At 40.6% G+C, this 24,608-nt stretch overlaps 1 protein-coding gene across 1 annotated transcript in view; it reads left to right on the top strand.

Moving 5' to 3' along the window:
* lrp5 (low density lipoprotein receptor-related protein 5) overlaps nt 1–24,608 on the top strand; it is a 116,763-nt gene that overhangs the window by 18,424 nt on the left and 73,731 nt on the right. Inside the window, exons 2-7 of the mRNA XM_050072198.1 lie at nt 4,186–4,386; nt 4,558–4,774; nt 8,214–8,282; nt 8,429–8,557; nt 16,321–16,517; nt 16,915–17,046. Of these exons, the coding sequence (XP_049928155.1) occupies nt 4,186–4,386; nt 4,558–4,774; nt 8,214–8,282; nt 8,429–8,557; nt 16,321–16,517; nt 16,915–17,046 (945 nt within the window). The remainder of the gene's footprint in view (nt 1–4,185; nt 4,387–4,557; nt 4,775–8,213; nt 8,283–8,428; nt 8,558–16,320; nt 16,518–16,914; nt 17,047–24,608) is intronic.

Below are 24,608 nucleotides of genomic sequence, written 5' to 3'. Positions count from 1 at the left end.
NTGCGGTTATGTAATCGCACAGCCTGACATCGCGATTGCGATTAGATTAGATTAATCATGCAGCACTAGTTCCACCTCACCACCCCACAGACTGAACGGGTTGCTACTGCTGGGCGAATGCGAGCTCTGTCCAGGGGACACTGTATGAGTTCACTCACCTACACACACACATTGAAAGGGCTAACTGTTTGCATCACACGGCTTACATTACTTTATGGTTATTAACTGCTGCCATGTTAGTTTGTGCTAACAGGGCAGACATTTAACTGACTGGAAAGCTGCTCCGGAGACTTAAGTAACAGAAAGTTTGCTGATTTGGTGGAGAGTCTGGACTGTCTGGATCACACTCCTGGCGCAGAAAGGATTGAGTGCATTTTGATACTAGTCCGTACTGGGTTATTTCGGTTGATACCTTAAAGATATCAAGCTTCACCCCCTTACCTCACTGATACATCACTGATAACTTAAAGTTATCAAGCACTGATACCCAGCCCTGTTAATATATGAAAAATAAATTAGGGATGCACCGAATATTCGGTAACCGAATATATTCGGACGAATATTGCAAAAAAACACACATTCGGTATTTGGTGGAATAAGTTAAAAGCAGGGCAGAATAATAGCGGTGTAAAAATAGTTTTCAGCGAGCAAAATAGGCTTAAATCATTCAGCACGCTGTGCGAGCAGCCTACATATTTCAACCAGCAGCAGAAACGAAAGGCGAATCCCACCGATTGTGGGTTGAACGGGGGTCGCAGACACAGACAGTAACGTTAATGTATTCCTGTCAAATACGGCGGCCATCGGCTTACCGGGCGACGGAGAAGTCGGTTCCAATAATATCCTCTTCTTGGCGTCATGACTGCCCAAAAGTACCTGAACAGCCGAGCCACACTTTAGGGACTGTTCATTACTTATGAAGGGACTGTCAGGGGAGGAGGGTGGCTGGATTATTTTTATTTTATTTATTTATTTTATTTTGATCCCCCCTATGTTAATCACTGATTGATGCTGTTTTTGAAGTATGAATAAGTCAATAAGCAATTTATTCCATTGAAATATAATTGATGTATTATAGAAAAGTGATTTATCTTTTTATAAATGACAAAAGGCACATCTGCCTCATTTTCGCTGTGGTATCCTGATACTACTCAGAACCATGGTATTTTCATTGGTATCGCACAGTGAGATCCAGTTTTGGTACCGTGACAACACTAACCTGGAGGGGGTTCATCTGCAAAAACTAATGAAAAACTAAACAATGATATTCGGTATTCGGCCAAGCGTTTAATATTATTCGGCTTCGGCTTCGGCCACAAATTTTCATTTCGGTGCATCCCTAAAATAAATACAAACCATACTGATCTCCAGTAAGTTACAGTATTGTAACAAATCAGTGTTCAGTGTTCACTGATTACTTCCCCTCTGCTGCAATCGCCAACAGCTGTCTGCTCTGAGCGCATCCACCATCACTCTGTCCCTCTTGCTTGACCAACACTCTGCACACACACACACACACACACACACACACACACACACTACACTATACTCTTACAATAATGTATTATGTAAATCTGTGAATTGCTGTTAAACCTGGCCATTTTTTCAGGTTTCACACTGTGAGCATCAAAGCTTGGCATTTTACAAGTTATTTTCTCCATTTACTCTCATTTGCATATGTCACATGGAAGGCAGGACCACCAAAATATTATAGAAACTAACTGTAAAACAATAGAATACACTTGTCATGATAGCTCTGAGGGGAAAGCACGAAACTTAGTTGCGGTCATATAAACATGCTTGTTTAGACCATAAAGATGAGTTCAAAGTTCAAATCCGCATTGATGTCAGTCACAAAGTCCTTTTGATTATTCAGTTAATGAATGAAATTCACCGGAATGTTGTGTCTCTTTTAAGGACTGGGTATTGTTTTGGGACAGTGTCCACACGGACAGAGACAGTGTGTCTTAATGCTGTGGGATTACAGTGAGCATGTTGTGCCAAACCACAGCGTAGCTGCTCTGCCACCCTGCCAGGCCAAAACCACAAGCTTCCCCAGAGGCACTGTGGCAGCTGCTGTGACAGCTACCGCCTCCAACAGTGGGAGGTCAACATCCCTGAGTCACTAAGCTGCACACACACACATACACACACACACACACACACACACACACACACAGGCAGAGTTATGGAATCTGGACCCTGACATGCACATACTTTAAAGGCAGACTCTCAGGGTTTAAAACCTTTATTTTCCTGGCATATTGATTAGGAAATGTAAATATCTTCGTTCTATAAATCATCCAATTAGTTTCTTTTTCTTTTTCATCTGATATTGTTTGATGCATTCAAGGACATAAATATTAACGGAAAACTTGTTTGTCCATACAGTAGATCTTCTTGGCCTTGTTTCTTGTCTTTTTTCTTTTCAACGGCCTCTGCAGATTGTTGCCACATGGCAATAATGCTTGAGATTTTATGTTTTTGACAATGCATACTTGAGCTTTGTACCAATCAGCAGCAGTCCCGTGTGGTGCCAAAGCTTGTTTGGTATTTTGGTGTATTGTTGAGAATTTGACTGTGGCATGTGGCATTGTGGGGTTGTTGAAGTAATAATCTGGGTACACCAGGTCTTCAAACATTAAGCATAAACTCCCTTTGATGCTTTTCAGACTTAATGATGGTATTTCAAAAGTTCACAATCAGCTTGATGTGTCAGCAAATGTGTATTTCAATCTGATGTAAGAACAAATTATGGTTGCCGGGTGTCTAAGAGTGAACCTTTTTTTTAACGTTTTTTTTTCGTCAACACTGCGTATAAATTATATGAAAATGACAAAATCACTATGTATATTTACACAGTAAATGTGTGGCACTTTGTACGGAGCATTACACACACGCACACACACACACACACACACACACACACACACGGTACTGTCATGCATGAGTGTGCACACACATATGTCAAGACACACATATGAGGAAGAGAGAGAGGGAGAGCTGTTGATCAGAGCCACTGGTCTTGTTTGCCAGTCTTAACTCCTCCCATTTTTTCAGGGTCTCCTTAGAAGTTTGACCCTTAAGTATATCTGGTGCCGACTAGCAAGGATAGCAGTGTTTAATCAACTATTCCAGTAATAGTGCACATCCTTTGCAGAGGCTGAGATGTTCTGACTTCTACTTTAGTAAGGGTCAGGCTCCAAATAGGGCTGGGCAGTATACTGATGATATAAGGATATTGTATCTAGATCATCATAAATATTGTCTTAGATTCTGGATATTGAAATATTGTAAGTGTTGTCTTTGTCTGGTTTTAAAGGCTGTATTACTGTAAAGTAAAATCATTTTCTGAACTTTTCAGACTATTACTTGCCTTTACCCACTTATTATAGCCATATAGTCATTATAGCCACTGTGTAAATATTTTTTAAAAGCACCAATAGTCAACCCTACAAGATCATGTCAATATTGATATCAATCGAGGATTAGGTAAAAAATATCATGATATTCAATTTTTTCCATATTGCCTTGCCCTAGATCTGAAACACTTGATCCTACATATCCCATAATGCAACTCAATGGTTAGGCTAAATATCTTTCTAAACATCTTTTAGACTCCACACCCCCAGTATGTAAAGCAGGGTTTCAGTTATACATTTGTAGTCTCCTAGAGCCAATCCACATAAATACACACAAAAATAAGCATTATACCCTACCCAGAAAGCACCACCTTTTTGCACTACAGTGGCACAGTTATCAGGACTGAGACAAATTATAATGTTGGGCTGAGAAGAACCTGTTTAAGTTTAAGTTTAAGTTTGAGACAATTTATTAGCTCCTATGAGAGCTGCAATTAGATGAGTTTAAATGAGCAGTTTGATTCAGCTGTAGCAGATGCAGTGCAACTGGTATGATTTATTCAATATCATTGCAACCCTAAATCAAATAACTAGTATAAGAACTGCAGCACCTTAGCTATAAGCCAGTGTCAAGTCATTCCTGTGCTTATCATATGGACAGGTTGGGCAAGTAGTCAGCTTACTTAAGATGGGTTTAACGTTTTATGCCGTCAGCGAATAACAGCATTCAAAACATGTGATACAATGATTTTTTTAAGGTTACAAAACAGAGTAGACTTGATTCTTGAATAAAAAGGTTTAAATTTAATCTTCTCTTTTCCAGGCTCACCTCTCCTCCTGTTTGCCAACCGGCGTGATGTTCGATTGGTAGATGCAGAGGGTGTGCGGGGTGAGTCGGCTATCGTTGTTAGTGACCTAGAGGATGCAGCAGCTGTGGACTTCCTGTATTCTGAGGGCCTGATATTTTGGACAGATGTCAGCGAGGAGGCCATCAAACAGACGCACTGGAATCAGTCCTCCAACTGTAAGACTGCACACTGTTTCCTGTGTTTATTCTATTGCTTAGTGAAGGTTTCCTCATGAAGATCAACTTTAACTGTGGCTTTAGAAGCTACATATGCTAAGTGTTTGGATGAAGAGTGCACCCTCTCTCTTTTCATCATCATTTCACACTGTGTATGTTTTCTGGTTGTAGCCCTTAAAGAGGCGTTGGGAACTGGCCAGACTGTGGTAGTATCAGGGCTGGACAGTCCTGACGGGTTGGCCTGTGACTGGTTGGGTAGAAAGCTCTACTGGACAGACTCAGAGACCAATCGGATTGAAGTGGCCAATCTGGACGGCACCTCCAGGAAGGTCCTGTTTTGGATGGACTTGGACCAGCCCAGGGCGATCGCTCTCAACCCTGCTCAACGGTAACAAAGACACACTCCTCAGAGTACTTAAATACCATGGTGTTTTTGTCAGCCTGTTACCAATATTAATGGGCGTTATCAGTGACATAATTTGTAAAGATGTATTCAGATAGGAAACAAAGTTTCAGCAGCAGCATATGAATTATTCAGAGTTCATATCAGAGGGCAGATGTTTAGTTTCAGACGGTTCAGTTTGCTACGCTTCTTTTTCCGTTTCCACTGTGAAAAGTTGTGGATGGTACCAATTGAACTGTTCTGTGCTGTCCCCATTTTGGTACCCCCTCTGTTGGGGTACTTAGCACACAGATCTGGTACTAAAAGGTGAAGGTGACAACACTGTAGTCTGTTGATTGGTCAATTCCAGATGGTCACTCTGCTCAGGGCAGAGTTGTGGCTGGTTTTGAGGCAGAAACCACTGTTCATACTGTGTAGAGTTGTATACATGAGTAAACTGAAATGATAAAATGAAAGGATGTTTTGCTGCCTCTTGCAGGAGCTGTAGACTGAGAAATAAATAACTTAATTCACTGGGCCGACTGCCAGCAACTTTTAAGGTGGAACGCTAACTTGTAATACTCAATGCAAGAGTTGACGACGATCAACACACATTAAATTTCACTGTGACAACTTTGACCATTCCATTAGTTTTTATGTGACATACACTTTTAGTAATGAGTGGATCTTCGAGCGTTTATATATTTTAATTTCGACCGGATTATGTGAACTGCATATATCCTAAGCACTGCGGAGCGCCGTTCCTGTGGGCTCCGGCAACATTAAACTCTCGAGCTTGCTTGAGAAGGACTAGCTGCACAAACCTGCTATTTTTAAATATCTCATCAAGAGACTCTCATTGCAGCCTGTTTTGTTTTGTTCTGTTCATAAAATGTTGGCGTGCAGCCTTGTTCTGTGGACAGTAAACAAAGTGCAGACTTCCATCTGTGTCACCAGTAATGAGTAAATACAGTGAGTGCGGAACAAAGCATTAAGTGACAAAACCCTTGCCTCATTTAAGGGTACTGTTTGCAGTGGAAACGCTAGGGCCTAGGTACCATGTCTGAAGGGTTATTTTTGGTTCCGAATGTACCATACCGAAGGTGGAAACGGGGCTTAACTGTACTAATGGATTGTAGGTGTTCTTTATTCTTTGTTCTTTATTTGGATCCCCATTAGCTTCCATAAAGTGGTTGCTAGTCTGGGGTCTACAGGTAGGGGTCTGTTAACAGGATTTGCCGACAGTAAGACACATATCGAAAACACCAAGTCAAATAAAGTCAAGTCAACTTTATTATCCCACCAGAGGACATTTGGTTGAAGCCAGGTATATAAACACATTCATCATAAGAACAAACACAGTCACCAACATGCAACAATGTAGATGGATAACAAGGATAAAACAGTGCAAATGCATTTAAATCTAGATCACTTTAAATGAAGAAACAGCCAAATGCTGGATACGTAAGGGGCTCAGGTGCTGAGATCACATCACATCTGGCTTATCCTTTGAACTAATTCACCACTTGTCGTGGTCACGTGCTCATGTCAAGTCAGTTTCATTCAGGCTATTTGGTTTTGAGTTTTGTCTTGCCTAAATCTAAATAAATTGGCCTCAGAGCACATCCACATTCATTTTTTAAGCCAGGCCAATTTACTTTGCATCTTCTGATTTAAGTCAAGGTAGTCAAATTCATATTAGTTCAAGACAAGTTAAGTGTTCAAACCCAATGCAGACACAACAGCTGAAGTTGATTTTTTACAGTTTACTTTTGTGTATTATAGTTCACTCTTGCATGTATACATGCACAGGAATAAATCACACAAATGAAATTACACCACTTCATCTCCCTTCTTTTTTTCTCTTTTCTCTCTCTCTGGTTTCTGCTCTGTAATTGTCGTGTCTACATTGTCAGCCAAAGGAATGCAGATCACATTCATTCATTCTGAAACTGTAGGTGTGCACGCACGCATGCATGCACGCACGCACGCACGCACGCACACACACACACACAGTGCTACAGCATTTAATAAGTAGCATTCAAGCCAATAACTATTGGTTGTGTGACAAGCTGATTTATTGGGCTTCACTTTATTTTACTGTGAACTCAACCAGAGCAGAGCCAGTCATATCACTGTAGATTTGATTTATAGTATAGAAAAAACATATTCCTAGTACTGCACCAATGTACCAGTATATCCACTTTCTTACATTTTTCCTTCGTTTTTTTTCCCCAATAAATGCACAATACCTTGTTTGTTGAAAAGCATTATTATAGTGATCACAGATATACAAAAACATACCCTAGAAAAAAAGCCCTAGAAATGGACGGATAGTAAAATAGAGACAATTAATGACAAATGACAAGAAAATTAAATGATATATGCAACAGAAACAGAGAGAGAAACATGGGGATGGGGTGATAACCAACAATAAAATAACTAAAATATGTAAGGCAAAATAGAGTCTTGGTTCGGCCCAACCTGACTCGACAGAATATTCTCTCAGGCCTCAGGTCGGGCTTGCATCAATTTTGCGGGGTTTTTTGTGTTGTTTTGCTCTTAATGCAGATCTTATTGTCTTATATATGTCTTATATGTCCGTGTAGTTTCATGAATAATGTATGATTTACATTATTATCATATTATCATTTACTGTACACACAGTAACAGGAGACACATGACAGTGGCAGTACTCATGCATAAATGCAAAAAAAAAAAATGCATTGGACTAGAGAGAAAATAATAGAAAGAGAGAGGGGGCAGCCAGGGGACTTAGCTGGCAGTGTTTGCCTCTGCTTCCCCAGCAGTGGGAGAGATGTGCGCAATGTGCTGTGAAGAGTGGTAATCATCATCTGCGCGCTGCATCCATGTGGACAGTCCTCTCGAAGATCGAAAAGCAACAAGGGGCCCGTTCTGCCAAACCTGTTGTACCTGAGACACTGAGCAGACAAGACTTTTAAAGTAACAGATGGAAGAGAAGGAAAATAAGTGGTGCAAGTAATGATGACAGCCCTTAGCTTGTATAAATGTTTTAATATCTGTTTATTTATCGTGGAAATTTAGGTTTTTTATCAGGCCCAAAACTGCTGCTGTTTCAGGCTCAGGTCAGACTTCATATAGGGTTGAGTCTGTTTTCTTTGGACCCAATCAAAGTTCTCAGGGAAAGCAAAAAAAAAATATTGAAAGTTAAAAAACAGTTGTAAAATGTTGGTATTGCCCAGGCTCAGTGGGCTGAAATTAGCAGAAGCATTAGCACAGAAAGGCATCAGATAGCTAAGAGGAGCAGAGGGATGCAATGTATTTGTTCATAAAGACAGCAGAGTGAGGAGCTGTCCAAGTAACTGACTCAAAAGTAGTGACCAGCAATCTCAATTAGTAAACTCATTCTTACCTTTAAATGATTGGTTTCACTGACACATGTCTTCTGTATTTTTCCCTCCAGCTACATGTACTGGACAGACTGGGGAGAGGAGCCCAGGATAGAGCGTGCTGGTATGGATGGTAGCAACAGGTAACGCAAACCAAACTTATGTATTTACAGTCCTTTTATAGTACAGTATTCTCAGTGCAGCCAGATGTACAGATGCAGTAACAGTTCTACAAGAATAACAAAAGCAGTAGCTGTAGGATCATTTTGTGTGTCTCTGTCTCTAACAGGAAAGTTATAGTGGTCGTGGACATATACTGGCCCAACGGTCTTACCATAGACCTGGTGGAACAGAAGCTGTACTGGGCAGACGCCAAACTCAGCTTCATTCACAGAGCTAACCTGGATGGATCAGCACGGTATGGCCATTTGTGTGTGTGTGTGTGTGTGTGTGTGTGTGTGTGTTTGTGTGTTGGAGTGAATATAGTTTATTGACAAAAAGTTCTATGCACTTATTTTAAGAAGTTCAATTTAATCCTAAATAGCTGTAATATTAAATGAATTTACATTGGGAGAGTGGAGAGGATTTTTACAGATAGAGTTGAGTCAGCCAACACACATAACAAAAGTTTATTGATCTGAGAATACAGCCTGGCAGTACAGTCCATCTCTGCTATCTTGGCTCAGGCCTCATCCCTCCCTGCAGCATACACTGAAGTCAGTAACAGACAGAGATAGTGGTGTGATGATAGAAAATATCCTCCCCCAGATTACTAGAATCAGAGTGCAGGTGGATGCGTAGCAATAATGATGGTAGCAGACATATTTACAGAGAGCAATGAAGCATCAGCTCTGGCAGAACACAGTGTTTTACCGCTTAAACTTACAGTCAAATGGTAAAAATCAGCCTAAAGGCATCATCATGATCATCATTATGAGTGTCACATTTACTTTTGCTGTGGACTCATCTAAAGCAGCAAATGGCGAGGCTACTATAGAAGAAGAATGTAGGATAAGCTGAACATAGTGGTTTTCAGTTAAAACTTTTACAGTGGCCTCAGTGCAGTAGCAGCATTGTTTTCTACTTTCTTTCTTTTCTCCTCTAGTCTTTATAAATAAGTTTGTTTTGGAATGAGGCTTTAGTAATCTGAGTAGTTTGGTCTGGGGTCCCACAGACCAGCAATGCAGTCATTAGCAAGGAGCTTTGCACAGTAGGTGCAGCCACGACCCTTATGGTTCAAATTTTAGAGGCATGCAAGCTGAGGTTTGTTGGTGTGCGCTTGTTTGTGGAGCCCGGTGCACGTAGCATGTAAGTTACCTTATGCTATACTTGCAGTTCCCTAGTTTTACCCCAACCAGTCGTTCAAATGTATGGCTAAGCCAGAGTTGCAATCACTGGGTTTCGAAACCTGGATGTCTTTGATAATGGTCTGTTTTTATCTCAGTCAGGTGTAAGCCTGGAGGGGATCATGCATTTGAGTGTGTGTGTGTGTGTGTGTGTGTGTGTGTGTGTCTGTGTCTGTGTGTGTGTGTGTCTGTCTGTCTGTTTGTCTGCAGCTAATCTAGCAAACTACTGGACCAATCAGCCTTATATGTTTTGTGCATATATGTGACGGTATGCTGAAGGACCTGTTGTGGTGATTCACAATTGTTAAAAGAGTTGTTTTATATCCATATTTAACATACAGTGCCTGTCAGCAAGACAACATGGCCTGCTCTGGGCATTGTTGGGCAGTAATGCGTTCAGTAATATTATTACTTTTCCCAGTAACGTAGTGTAACTAGTTACTAATGAAATTTCAGTAATAATATTACAGTTACTTCAAAACCGAACAAGTCGTTACAATGTTACTTTTATCACATCATGACTGAGTTAAAATACAACAGTCAAATCAACAAACTCATTTTCATAATTGTCAAGCTGTGCATGCACGACATAAAGCTGCAAGCTGGTTGGAAACGCTTACATTAGCGGCTGGAAATATTCCCATTACTTTGATTCTGTTGGGAGGAAAGATGACAAGAACACTGTTGCTGGAGGTGGTTGGACTAAAACTCTTTCCGCTGCAAAAAACACGCCCCCAAACCTCCAAACCCTACCAAAGGTGAGCCCTCTGCCTAGGCCTGGCGCGATATGCGATAAGTCAATTAATTGCACAGTAAATTTAAAGGGAGACGGTAACTTTTCCGGCCGCAAAAAACCTCTTGTCATCGAGTGTCTTTGTCTCTGTGGGGGAGGCGGGGCTATGGGCTACACACACACCACACACACACACACACACACACACACACACACACACACACACACACACACACACAGTGCGTTCTTCATGAGGGGGAGATGAGGCGGAGAAAAAAAGAGAGTTGAATGGAAGAGAAAGACATGGAACTAAATGCCACGGCATTTATTGATTTATATTTATTATTTATATTTATTTATATGTTGTTTTTGGTTGTTTTTTTCAAGTGCAAGTGCTCTGTCAAATACAGACGAGGCCTGTATTTTTATTAACTTCTGGGATGCTTCTTAAACCCACTGTGCTGTGTCAGCATCTACTGGAATTACAAGAATTGTCGAGAGTGGCCGCCATTAGCCCTGGCAGCTGATTGTCCACCTGGCAGAGATCTACACTGCATTTAGTGTACTTTTCTAGTTAGCATATTTCATGTTGCTAGTCCTGTAACCCTCCCCCTAACACACTGAATTTGAATTCCCCAAGCATATAATTGATCATGTAATCCAATTAGGTTGCAAATTCTTTATTATTTATGAACAATTTGTTTGTGTGACTGGTTAATGTGTGTTGCATTCTGTGGGTATCTTTGCCTTGTACATACCTGCTCCTCTACTGGATCCAGCCAAATACTCACATGCTGCTTTCCATCATCAGGTCCAGCCTTGGCATTTAAGAAAAGTCGTAAACCAGTAGCTTACTTGATATGGTTGTGTCAATAAACAGCTGCTATTAGGACAAACTTACATTTCCTGTTTTATTAGATGGAAATAGAATTCTAGCACATATACAGGTTACAGTACAACATACTGTTTCAGGATCCCCTATTGAAACTTTAAATCTCAGCAGAAAATTGTTTGAGTTCCACCCTGTTCAACTTCTTTCCAACAGAGAAAAGGAGGAGGGGAAGAGAAAAATAGCTGTACAGACAGAATGAAAGAAAAATAGAGAGAGAGAGAAAGAGAGAGAGAGTATGAGCGAGTTGTCCAACACAAACAGAGCTGTGGTATGGAGGCCCCAGTCAAAACACACACAGCATTACACACACTCCCAGTGCATCGCTCATAGCTCAATCTTTCCTTCTCTCATTCAGTCCATCTATCAGCCTTCTTTCTCCACATCTTATTGTTCTCTTTGTTTCAGAGGGTTTGAGGTCCGATCTGCTAAGATTTGCGTTGTGACTTTTAGGTAAAAGTGACCAGGTTTTGTAGAGGGGTGCATGTCTGAAAGGGGCTTAAAGGGTAAATTTGCAAGCTTTTATGTGGATGTCCAGTCAGTGTTGCTGGTAGTCAGTTGAGCACTAAAATCCTCAGTGCTTGCTATACTGGCCGAGAAACCTGAGCTCAGTAGCTACAAAATCTGTTCTTCTTCCTGCATCCAGTGACGTACCAGTGACGTACTTGAAGGCAGGAAGAACCACAGGCTGGATTTCACTTCTGGGTAGCCAGGGTGCATGCTCTAGATGCTGCTCAAAAACAAAACTTCCTACTTCTCTGCGCTTGTTTTGCAAACAAGCTACATTTCCAACTGCAAAATGTCATCCCAAATAATGCATGCAGAGGATGCTATAGACATTTTACAGCACTTTGGCTGACTTGGATATTCAACTGTATTTATTAGAGCCAAAGTATACTGTGGAGAAATGCAGCAGAGAGAGGCTGAAGCTGTCATACAAGAGGATATGGCCGGCAGGGAGCCTCCAGAACCTGAGCTATGGAGAGCAAACATGGACTACTGGTGCCTTTGCCGTGCCAACAGAAACTGAGTCTTTCTTATGCGATGAATTTCAGCAAGCAGTTTCTGTTGGAAGCTGTCGACAATGCCAACCCAGAGTGAGCTTGTGTGTACGTTACTATGTATGAAGATTTTACTCGTAACTTGGACAGAGATGTGATGGAGACCTTCTTCAGGATCACCAAGAAAAACTGGAAAAGACAACGTGTGACACACCACCAGCAGCCAAAGACCTTTGTTGCATCTCGTTCCCCATCTCTCTTTCCTGTCATCTCTCCATTCTTGGTTGTCAAAAAAGGCATAAAATGCCCCAAAATACTATTAAAAACATAAAGATAAAATTTCACACACTTTACTCACACTCTATTTTAACGTATTAGTTAACTGTCTACAAAACAGAGTCTGAAAAGACTTAAAAGGCAGCTGTTCTCTTGTTAACTACCAGAGTGATTTTACCTGCAGCTTATTTCCACAGTTGTTACAATATGGTGTAGAGGTGGGATTTAATCCAAACCAAAATTTAGTGGAAATGTTTAACGCTGTTGGAAAAATGCAGTATCCTCAGCCAGCAACTTTGTTCCCATGACAGCAGCCCGCCAGTCCTGCAATCACTATATACACTAGCTCTGCCTCTTATTGCTTAATGCTGCACAACACAGTATTTTTGTATAACCACAGCGCTCATTGTGTAGCCAAAATGTGTGTAGGTATGTTAGGAAGATATTATATTCTGTTGTGCAAATGCTCAGAGTCACAGGAGAGACTTGAACACGAACAGCTCAGTTAGAAGGGGGCAGGCTTTAAATTGAATTTACCTGACAGCTTGAGTAATGAAATCATTTGCTACACGCACACACACACACACACACACACACACACACACACACACACACACGTACCCACTCAAAAGCGGAACAGAGCTTTGAAATCTGGAGTTGGTTAAATTTGCTCTTTCTTTTTTCCCCTTAACCGCTGCTGGCAGCCAGCTCTGCTTTTACAGCGCGCAGACACACACACACACACACACACACACACACACACAGGACTAAAAATGATGATTGATGAAAGCCAGTTTCTGGTGTGTTGATATTCTAAATACAAGCCCTCCTTTGATCCTGTGCCTAAGTGCGTTTGTGTGAGTGTATTTTCCTGCAAGTGATTCTAAAGTGTGTTTTAGAGAAGAACCACTTACTCTTGATCAAATCTAACACTTGCTCAAACACACACACACTCCTGTAGCCGTCATGCGTTTTGTAATTGTTTGGCCCTAAGGACTGAGAGAGGGCATACCTTCATCTCGGCTGCACAATCTTCTAAAAGTGTAGCTTTATTAATAAAGTGTTTAAAAAAACTTGCTGTCTACATTGCAGTGGAATGTAGTCTAGATATTCATGGTCCCAGGGGTAGGATTCAAAATGGTTTTCTGACCTTTGCTCCAGAGCCTTCGTCAAGCCAAAGTTTCACTTGGACACATGAAATCTAATAACCTAATAAGCCCCTTATAATGAAATGTAATGAACACATCTGTGCTCCCCAGAGAAAAACTTATTTAATATTTCAGTTCTGTCATTTTTAGCGCTTTTCTTGAAAACCACCATCATGCCAAAATGGTCTGCCAAGAGAAAAAGCTCTTTTGATTTTAATGACCTCATGGTGTTCCTCTAGTACCACCCTCATGACACATTTGACCCCTTTTTAAGCTTTACTGCTGATGAGGAAAAATCCTCTGTTCAAATTATCCAACATCTTTGTTTTGGTTTAATGAACTTTGCAGTTTAGGAGACAATAGTGGGGCTTCAGACTTTAAGGCTTCTGCAATAATGTAAATGCAGCAGTAATGTAAATGCAGTCACAATTCTAAGATCTAGGGATGCACTGATACGTACAGAGATGGATGGAACCTTCTGTCCATACTATGTGATTATTTTGTTTGCATTTGTGCATGTTTTTTGAAGGCTTGCAGATACAGATGAAACAGAGCAGTACCAACGGAGATTCTGGGGGGCAGGTGTAGTGTAGTCCAAGTGAGTTACAACTGTAGGTGATGAAGACATTTAAACCAGTGGTTCCCCACTGGTCTGGCCACAGGGTCCAGATTCTTCCTTGGTCAGATTAAGGTCCACACAATTTAATATATTCAGCGTTATACTTGCATTTGGTCATGTTGTCAAGCTAGTTTGTTGTCTCTGTTAAGTAGCTGTCCATTAGTCACACAATTCAAAATAAAAGCTCTGTGACGGAAATTCCCCACACTTCAAAATAAAGTGTGTTTTTTACAAATGTTGACACGTTGGAAAGTCACTTGTGGTCCTTTCAGAATGGGCCAGCGAACCATTTTTGGACCACAATTCACCAATTGGGAACCACTGATTTAAATAATGGCCAAACGGAATGAATCAGTAATGTAAAGAAAAAAATTGCCCATCTACATGTCAGGATGTATATCATGGCCGCAGAACACTGCTGTCTACAGGGCTGTCTTTGTTTAAAGGTTCAATATTATGACCTCCTCCACCGTCGCCTAGTTTGTTGTTGTGTGAAACTTTTGACTTTGCTCTCTAGTGCCATCTATTGACTGTATCTATGCCATCATAAAGGATGCATGGAAGTATAAGTGGAAGTACATTTACAATGTTTGAAACAGATGTATCTATTTTTGTATATACAGGGAATATAAATGAGCCTAAACAGCATCCTGTTGTCAAGGGACAATAATGGTAAATGGACCTGCATTTATATAGCGCCTTTCTAGTCATCCGACCACTCAAAATGCTTTTTACACTACGAGTCACATTCACCCATTCACACACACACATTCATACATTGGTGGCCGAGGCTACCATACAAGGTGTCACCTGCTACTCAGTTTTTTAACACATTCACACACCGATGGAACAGCCATCTGGAGCAATTTGGGGTTCAGTATCTTGCTCAAGGATACTTCGACATGCAGCCTGGAGGAGCCGGGGATCAAACTGTTGATCTTCCGATTGGTGTATGACCGGCTCTGCCTCTGAGCCATGAAAAAGGTGTTTGGGACAAACAGATCTTCCCCAAGATGTTGTCCGGATGAAAGGACGCAGTAAACTCACCATTGAAGTGTCAGAAGATGCACCCCATTGTTTCCCAGATACTACTACATTGTGAAAAATAAATAAATGTTGAAGTCTGCAGGAGGAAAGCAAGTTAAGATTAGCTGTAAGCAGCTGTTGGCCTGCAACAAACAGCTCATAGAGGTTGCATTTAGTGACATTATGATGTGTTTAAGCTCTCTTTGGTAAAAAGAGTGTTTGGCAAAGGTAAATTATAATGTTATAATCATGTGTACGATGTAATCTTGTAAAATGTAGTTTTTGACGAGAAACTTAAAATTACAGTTGTTTGAAAGAGAAATTTGTCAATATTTTTTACAGCACTATGAAATAGATATTAGAGAGGGAATTATCAAATATTAGGGGTGGGGGAAAAATCGATTCACCGTAGTATTGTGATATTTTTGTATGGCAATATAGTATCGTCACATGGACGTCAAATATCAATTGTTTTATTGTATACATAATTTATGTTATAAATACAAGTTAAACTTCAGGTAGCCTACCAGAATAATATAATCAGTTGCCTTTTCGGTCCACTAGATACATTTTGCTGCAATAAAAATGATTGAAGTGAGATGAACAGACTGAAAACTTTATCTTATTAGATAAAACAGATGTTTACTTCGGAGGCAAAATTTGCAGTTCAAATTGGAAAAAAAATCGCAATATATTATATCGCAATACTCAGCATATCGCAGCACATTTAAAATTGCAATAGTACTGTATCGTGACATAAGTATGGTGATAATATATCATGGGGCCTCTGTTGATTCCCACCCCTATTAAATATACTGTATATGTTGTTAAGCAGTTATTTTTTAAAGATACTGAGAAAGAATTTTAAGGTAATGTAATGAAGGCTGAATGACTTTAAAACAGTGCTGTTTTTTAATAGTGTAGACTTCTTTGTTTCCCTGGCACAAAAGGGGGAATAAATAACAATAAAAACACCATTAACAGCCACAGCAAAAAACATTGGGATTGGTATTGGCTATTGGCCAAGTTGTTTTTCACAATTGGTGTAGCTGCACCTTTTTGGTTGTGACATCCATTTCTTCACATCAACACAAAACACAAATGCTCTTCTGATCCTTATGAAGCTTTCTTTTTGTCCTGCAGTGAAACCGTGGTGGAGGGCACCCTGACCCACCCTTTTGCACTCACTCTGTCTGAGGAGACCTTATACTGGACTGACTGGCAGACCCGCTCCATCCATGCCTGTAACAAGCACAGCGGAGACAAAACCAGGGAGATCCTAAGTGGGATTTACTCCCCTATGGACATCCAAGTCCTGGAGGCCTATCGACAGCCTTACAGTGAGTGAAAGGTTTTATCCATGTGTACATCCAGTACAGCGCATGTGCATTAAAGTGAGATCAATATACCAACTAACCATTATGTTGAACTAATTCAACAGAAGTGAGTAGTGCCATTGATCTGTGATGATTGATAAATAATTATATATTTATTATAGAAAACCAGTAACAGGTCAGCTTGCAGCAATGTAGATTAGGGTATTTGAAAACTCAGTGAACATGGCTCTGCAACACTATCTACAGCACAGTTACTGCTTTATATAGCTTTGCAATTTCTTGTAGGGAAAATCTCCTTCACCTTTCCAGGAACAAAGAAAATGGACTTGCTGATTTGAGAGGCTAATCATATTTTCTCCTTCACTTGTCTATTCTTCTTTCTCTGTTGGTGTCCCTGCAGTCCACACTCCCTGTAGTGACAATAATGGAGGCTGTAGTCACCTCTGCCTACTGTCACCAGTCCAGCCTTTCTACAGCTGTGCCTGCCCCACTGGAGTCCAGCTTAAACCAGATGGAAAGACATGCAAACCAGGTATGGATTCTATTCACACCAGTATGACTACAAGCTATTCAGCCACTGGTAATCCTGAAAAAATGAAAGGAAAACTAGGATACAATTTTTATCAGACAAGTATGACTTACCAGTGGTAAAAACTACCTGAAAATGCCACCATATATAACAGCATTAAATACGTAACAGAAGAAGAAGCCGGTAACAACATGGTGAAATCTACATCCAGAACCGTGCATTTTTGGACAGACGAAATGTACAGAGCTGTAAAGTTGTCCACCATGGTACCAGATTGCCGCTAGCTAACCGTAGCTAACTTGTTTGTCATACATAATAGGTCAATCCGGAAAAGGTCCGATACTAACAAACTGAAAGGGGGCATATCGCCACTTATCGTAGTGGAGTCTGAAATACTTGGATCATAAAATCGATTCCCCTCCCGTGCTTGTATACTGGAACAAGGACAGGCGTCCAATTAAGTGGCCTAGCCAAGCTATAACCGTAGCTCAACTTAACTGTGGATGTAAACATACTGAGTGTCAGTGTGGGTTTTCTCTGGGTTCTCCAGCTTCCTCCCACAGTCCAAAGACATGCAGGTGATTGGTGACTTGGTGGCCGCAGGTGTGAATGTGAGCATGAATGATTGTCTGTCTTGACCTGTCCAGGGTGTACCCCGCCTCTCACCCAGTGTCAGCTGGGATAGGCTCATAGGCAAATAGATGTGCATCAAAATGTAAATGACGAGTGACTTGACCAGGTTTTAGACGGTGCTGCTGTTGCGCTATGTCCCTTTTTTGTGTTGCACTGTTATCAGTTATGAGCCCTTTTTAAACAGGAATTTTGCAAATTTACAGGAAAGCCCAACAGTCTTCTTTCAGCATTGGCAGTATAAAAACAAAATCGGGGAGTGCAGCAAAATGCCGCCTACCTACTTTTGTTCATACAGAATGTGCCTTTTTCGGGGCAATGGGGGGCGTGAGCAAGTAACAAAACGTGTAGCTCAGCATGTGATGTAAACAGTGACGCGGGAGGGAAGCCGCGGCTAGTCAGTCCTTCTGCGATTCTCCCCTAAGTCGGCCCGTTCTTCACTGGCCCCGTCATCTGACGGTTAATGGCCTCTTTGTTTGCGAGGGCAAGGACGGCGCGCAATTCAATGTCTCCTCAGTTGCTCATCTTTACTGTAGTGTCTGTCAGGTTTGCGTTTCCCTCTTGCTACTAGCTGCTTGCTCATTCCTGCTATCAGCTATTTCCTGTTTATCCAACGCCAGTGGCTTGCACATGCCGCGTCATCAACAGCTCCTCCCACAAGTCTTAAACAGCCCCTCCCGTTGTGGAAGGCCTATTTAAACTAAAAGGGTTCCGCCAATATGAATACCCTACGAGGTGGAAAATTGGGCACCTCGGATGAACTCGCCAATCCGGCTCTGTGTGTCTAAACGCTCGCAGCTTGTGAGCAAAATGGCCCAACATTCGTGGAAAATCTGTAGGGCTGTACCCAAATATTCGGATATTCAAATATTCGTTTCTATGGGTAGGTATTCATTATGAAAATTTGGTATTCGATATTCGTTTTTTTATTTATTTATTTATTTATTTTTAATTATTATTATTTTTTTCCACATATTTTTTTGGTGCTAAATGTAGTCTTTTTGTTGTTGGTAAATGTAGGTTATCAATAAAAATAAAAACTTTTAAATTGCATTGTTAAAAATGTGAAAATATAGTATGGCCTACCAACGGAGCTTGTGCGCACGGCACGCTTGAGCGCATCCGTCTGAGGCTGTGGATCAATGCCAAGTTTTACCACTTTATCACTATTCCCTCTAACTTGTAGCTGTTTTTTCGTTATCTTTTGAATTTAATATGAATTATGGAACCGTTTTTGTCAACGTTTGTTTCCCCTGTTTTGTACAATAAATTATTGTTTAAAGTTTCAACAAGTTTCTGTTGTGTGTGACACAAGTGTGTTTTGAAAACGACCACGGATTGTCACCTGCTCAACGCATCAGTACCTTCGGATGCCATGACAGTAATAGATTATAGATTAATAGATTATAATATTAATGTCAAAATATCATTTACAGACCGATTTAAGAGATGATCACTGCTGCCCGACCTGCAGGTCCATTTGCGGGTCCTGCGGGTTACGGGTCGCCCCGCGCATCACTACTCAGCTCAGTCTATAAGGCTGTACACAACAGTAAGGCTATAGACATTATATTCTATTCAGGCCGGCAGAACCAGCAGCGCATCGGCTCTACAGTGCACGGCACTGCTGATTAACCATTTTATTGCAGCACAGAGTGTCTGCCAGCAACCATTTACTTGCAGAGGCTTCCTACAACGTGTTTCAATGGTTCTGCTTTAATCAGAAGACAAATTAAACAGGATGACTAGCCAATGTGAAAATCAAAAGAAAGCATAGAATAATGTACTGAAGTAGACTGTTCTGCCGAAGGTCCGAATGTTAAAAAATGGTATTTGGGACAGCCCTAAAAATCTGGCAATGTAAAAGGGGCTAGTTATTCACTGTGTGAGAGATTGGATGTGTGGTCTGACAGTGTGTGAAAAGTGTCACTTGCGTGAGGCTCAGGGTCAGTGTGTGAGAGTTGGTAGCCCTGTATGATATGTTTTCTGTTGGAAGTTACGTTCAGCAGTGCACATGAAGCCAAGAATTATGTGAACAGCTCAAATTTTACATGCACTACAGTGTATTTGCATGTGATATTTCCAGCCTTGATTTAATAAGCATGCGAGATACTGGTGTCAGTGGATACACAGAGTAATTAGTATTTGCTGTTGTTAACCTTCATCACCATTGTCTTTGGTGTGTCATGTCATGATTCAGCACAGAGTGTATCAGCTTGGAAACAAGTAGAAGTGACCTCTCTGGTAGCCGAGTGGGTCACTAACTGACCAGCCGCCATGTTGATTCCCACGATGCTGAAACAATAGAGCCTTATTCTGCAAAAACACAACACTGTGTTAGAGAGCGTCTGTGTCTGTTAGCCTGTGTTATGTGAATGTATTAAATTTGAATGAAGCATGCCAACCAATCACTTAGCCACTGTTGACAATAAAAATAACAATGCTCTATTGTGTCAGCCCACAGTTTGTGTGTTTGTGTGTGTGTGTGAGTATGTCTTTGTGTCCGTGCTTCTAATTTGTTTTGCTTGGCTGGTTAAATTGAAGGCGTTTGTTATTACGCTGGCAGCAGAGCATGTGTGAGTGTGTGTGTGTGTGTGTGAGACTGTTTGTCAGGGGTCTTTAAGTGTCTCAGAATGAAGTCAAGCGAAGAGAAGAGTGGAATCACAGATGCTTTCCCTCCTTCCTTTTCATTCTTTCCCTTCACTTATCCCCCCTCGCCTCAGTCATTTAGGTAACGATGGAACAACTTTCAATGTCAAATCTGATTGGTGCCAGGGCTGAGAGATGCCAGATTTTGATTGGTTGTGAAAATGCAGCTGGAGAGAGAGAGAGGAACAAAGATTTGCATGAATAGCAGAACAATGTGTTTTTGTTATCTGAGCTATCTGACATTAATTTTAGATATTTAAGATTATGAACTCAAAGTACACAATTTAATTACAGATCAGTTATTGTCTTTGTGAATTTTAAAAATGTGGAGTTTTAGAGACCTATTTGAAATAGTGCTGAAAAAAACCCGCAAATATAGTGAGTTGAAACACCAAGCAGACAAAGGTTGTTCCAAGTCGATAGTGAGTCCGGGGTTGGCTTTCACTTTCACTGGTGATGCTGTTTACAAACACTAACTGACAATTTCTGCATAGTACACCTTAAGATTCAGGTGAATGTGAGACAAAAACAGGAAAGAAAGACATAGCAGATAGGGGAATAGAAAGCGAGAGACACTTTGAACTGCATAAATGTGAGCTCTTCAGAGTCAGAGGTGTGAGAGACAAAGAAAAACAGTTAATTGTCTCCCATGAGGTGAGTTTGGCTCCTGTTAAATCTGAACCAACAGCCAAAACACAGCGGAGGATCCCTCAGGACAGCAGAGCCCTTTGTTTCCAGACTGGATGGAGCAAGGAGGGGGCAAGAAATGTGATAATAGTAGAGCTCGGCTCAGGCTTCAAATCTCTTTGACCACAGATAGATCAATGTTTTTGGAATCCATGTGTATGACTTTTATTTTTCTGTAGGATGTTATTATTGTTATTATTATTAGGCCATATTGCTGCTCTTTCTACTGCAGCTGCTAGGTAACTGTTACCTTTTCATGCTGGCGTTAGTGTTCTCTTATGGGGCCATTATGGTAGCAAAATAGCTGCAAATGCGTATCTCAATCTGTGTGTGCATAATCAGATTTGTACATGTGTAAAATAATTTGTAAAAGCGTAATAAAGTTTGTGAATGCATACAAAAATCTGCAAATGTGTATTTAGAAGCTGTGTGTGCGTAATCAGCTATGTAAATGTGTAACAAAATCCACAAATCTGTATTCAGATTTGCAAGTGTATTGTGATCTGACCTTCAGATTGTTTTGCCCTGAGCACAGGCTCACAGGCGCTACTTTGCTGCGCTTTTTTTATTGTTGTATGGACAGGCTGCTCGATTCTCGTTTGCTCTCTGTAAGTACATGTTCAGGTTTATTGCATTGGTTGTCATGAGTAACTTAGTATTGCCAAGCACTGTTAAAATAAAGTTGGTAACTTTATCTACGAAGACGTTGTCTGCTCAGCCTCAGCTCACCGAGCAAAAGCTAGTGGGCGGCAGCATGAGCCTGTCAGCCTGTGCTCAGGATGACGCACACTTTGAGTTACAGACACAAATCTTCTCACGCATTTGCGGATCGCACACGGCAGAAGAGTAGCAAAAATCACGTGTACAAAGAGAGTCAATTGAGAGGCCCGACTGAGTTAAAGCTGAAGACATAGGTATTTACAAATCTTTCTACATATTTACGGATCTCTGTACGCATTTGCAGATCATTGTACAGATTTACAGATTGCAATACACTTGCAAATCTGAATACAGATTTGTAAAAATTTTTTCACATTTACATATCTGATTACGCACACACAGATTCTAAATACACATTTGCAGATTTTTGTATGCATTCACAAACTTTATTACGCTTGGCCCCATATTCTCTCTTCTTTGAGCAGAGGTAACCAAGTATGGTTACTCAAGTACTGCACTTCTGTACAATTTGAAGTATTTTAACTCTACTTCAGCATTTACATGTTGTGCTACTTTATACTTCTTCTCCACTCTGTTTCAGCAGTTGCTACTTCTACACTCAATTGGTAGAGATTAGACCACATGTCAGATTCCTACAAGTCGTTAGCGGTTACACCAAAGAGATATTTCCCTCCTAAACCTTCTCCTTGTTTTGGTTTCAGGCCCAAACAGGTCAAATTATTCTATATCCCGCAAAAAAGCAAAGATTCAGGAAAAGTCAAACGAGATTTGTGTATCAGAACTTTGTTTTGTTTGGAAACAGACATAAAATCTTTTTCTCCACAGATAGATTGATATTGGACTGTTGGGTTTGGCTTTAGTCCAGATACCAAACACTCAGACTTGGGTCGGCCGGATGGTGCCTTGATATCTATACTTTAATGACACAAGCTTCAGAGAAATGCATGGTTTTTCCAATGGGAGTAAAACCTTCATATGTCAAGTTTATAATGATACTGACTGAGCAGCAGAGGAGTCTAAGATATGTCGAACATTATTCTTTCCTCTCCCATTAATCATCTCACAACCCCTCAAATTCATCTGAGCAGCTATAACAGTAAAACCCTGCTCAGTGATGCATCAGTATTGACAATCTGAAAATGTTATATATGTCAGTGTTTTAGTTACAGGGATCTTAGTGCACAACCACTGCTTTTACTGCTGATTCTAATTTTAATTTAATTTATTTTTGTTAATTTTATATACTTTATTAATCCCCCTGAGGGGAAATTTTACTAAAGTAGGATTTTGATGCATGACTTTTCTGTGTAGGGTAGTCTTGTTACTTATTATATTGATACTTTTACTTAACTAAAGGATCTTCCACCACTGCTATTAGGGTTTCGAGTTGTAAAGACCATTCGTTAGACTCTTCCAGTGAAGTTTCTAAGCACAAGATACGATTGTTTAAAGCTCATTGCCATAAAAGTGTTAAACCTGGACCTCCATGATTCAGAGCTGTGAAGCAGTCATTTCTGTCAGTCCACTGTCTGTGGAGCTGTTGTATACATTGTAAACTCCAATTTGCTCACTCAACTTTATTTTTTTTGGAAACAGTTTGCACTCACAGCCTTTTGTTTAGATCAATACAGTAACAAGGTTTGACTACACCAGATGCAAAATAAATGTGTCATATGACCCTTGTCTGACAGGAAGTCTATGTCAGTTTAACACAACTTTTTTGTTGTTGAAGCATTTAATTCTATGTCATATCACAATAAAACATTAAGTTCACATTTTACAACTTCTTTATTCATTTTGCGTAACCGCTTATCCTGTTAGGGGTCAAGGGGGTGCTGGAGCCTATCCTAGCTGACAGTGGGTGAGAGGCAGAGTTCACCCTTGACAGGTGCCCAGACTACTGCAGAGCTAACATTGTACAAAATTTTTTTTTTTTTTAAATTTCATTGAACTACAGAATAAATAAGGTGGCAAACCTAAGACTAAGAGGTACATTCTGACCAAGGATGTGCACTTTATTTCACCTCTGCACAACTTCATGTTAGATACTCTAATATCCACACAGGCGGGGGGTCACTAACTATGTATACGACGTTACTCATGGTGCAAAATGTCTTTTACCACAACATTAACTGTAACACATTAGAACCATTGTGAAATACACGAACATTAATCACTGCGTAATGGGTAACGTGAGTGATTCAGAACACATTTAAATTCAGTTTTCTTTGGCTTACGGTCTTAAACACATTGTGTCACGGCACGCTGGGAAATTCCATCCATTTAGTCCCAACACACCACAATATGTTAAAGGAATACGCCGACGATTTGGGAGTTATGCCCTTTCTCTATCATTTTCATATTGAGACAACATGATCGATGTCTTTTTTGTGTCTGTACGTCCAGTGGCTGGGTCTCAGCGGTTAGCATTGCGGCTTAGCTTAGCGAATACAATTGAAGTCTATAGGGGGTCAGTAGCCTACGGTAAAAGTGAACAAATAAACGTTACAGAAACCTTGAAGCTGGTATTTCTGCACGTGCATTTAAAATAAACATGTTTAAACGTTAATTCGAAAGTCCTTTTTAGTCGTTTTAGAAGAAGTTTGATACACGGAACCATAGTGTGTTTACGTCCTGCGCGGAGGGATACACCGGTGAGCAACAGCTGCAGCTGGCTCTGGGACAGGTAATGTTACGCTAGGTCACTTGGTAAAAGCAAACAAAGAGACGACACGGACGATCATAAAGCGATATTACTCACTCGACTGAAAGCTGTCCATCAGCTCCTGCAGGCCTGGGGCGTTTTTTCCAGTTTATCTTAGGAGCATGAAAAAAAGTTTCAATCACGCCAGGATTAGTGATTGCTGCAAAGTTTTCACTCCTTGTGATGCACTCTCTGTGGCAGTTTTCCTCCTCAT

The sequence above is a fragment of the Epinephelus moara genome, chromosome 20 (assembly GCF_006386435.1).
Source record: "Epinephelus moara isolate mb chromosome 20, YSFRI_EMoa_1.0, whole genome shotgun sequence".
In the NCBI taxonomy this organism is placed as follows: Eukaryota; Metazoa; Chordata; class Actinopteri; order Perciformes; family Serranidae; genus Epinephelus; species Epinephelus moara.
The sequence above is the reverse complement of the archived record's forward strand: the minus strand, read 5'-3'. Positions and strand labels throughout refer to the sequence as shown.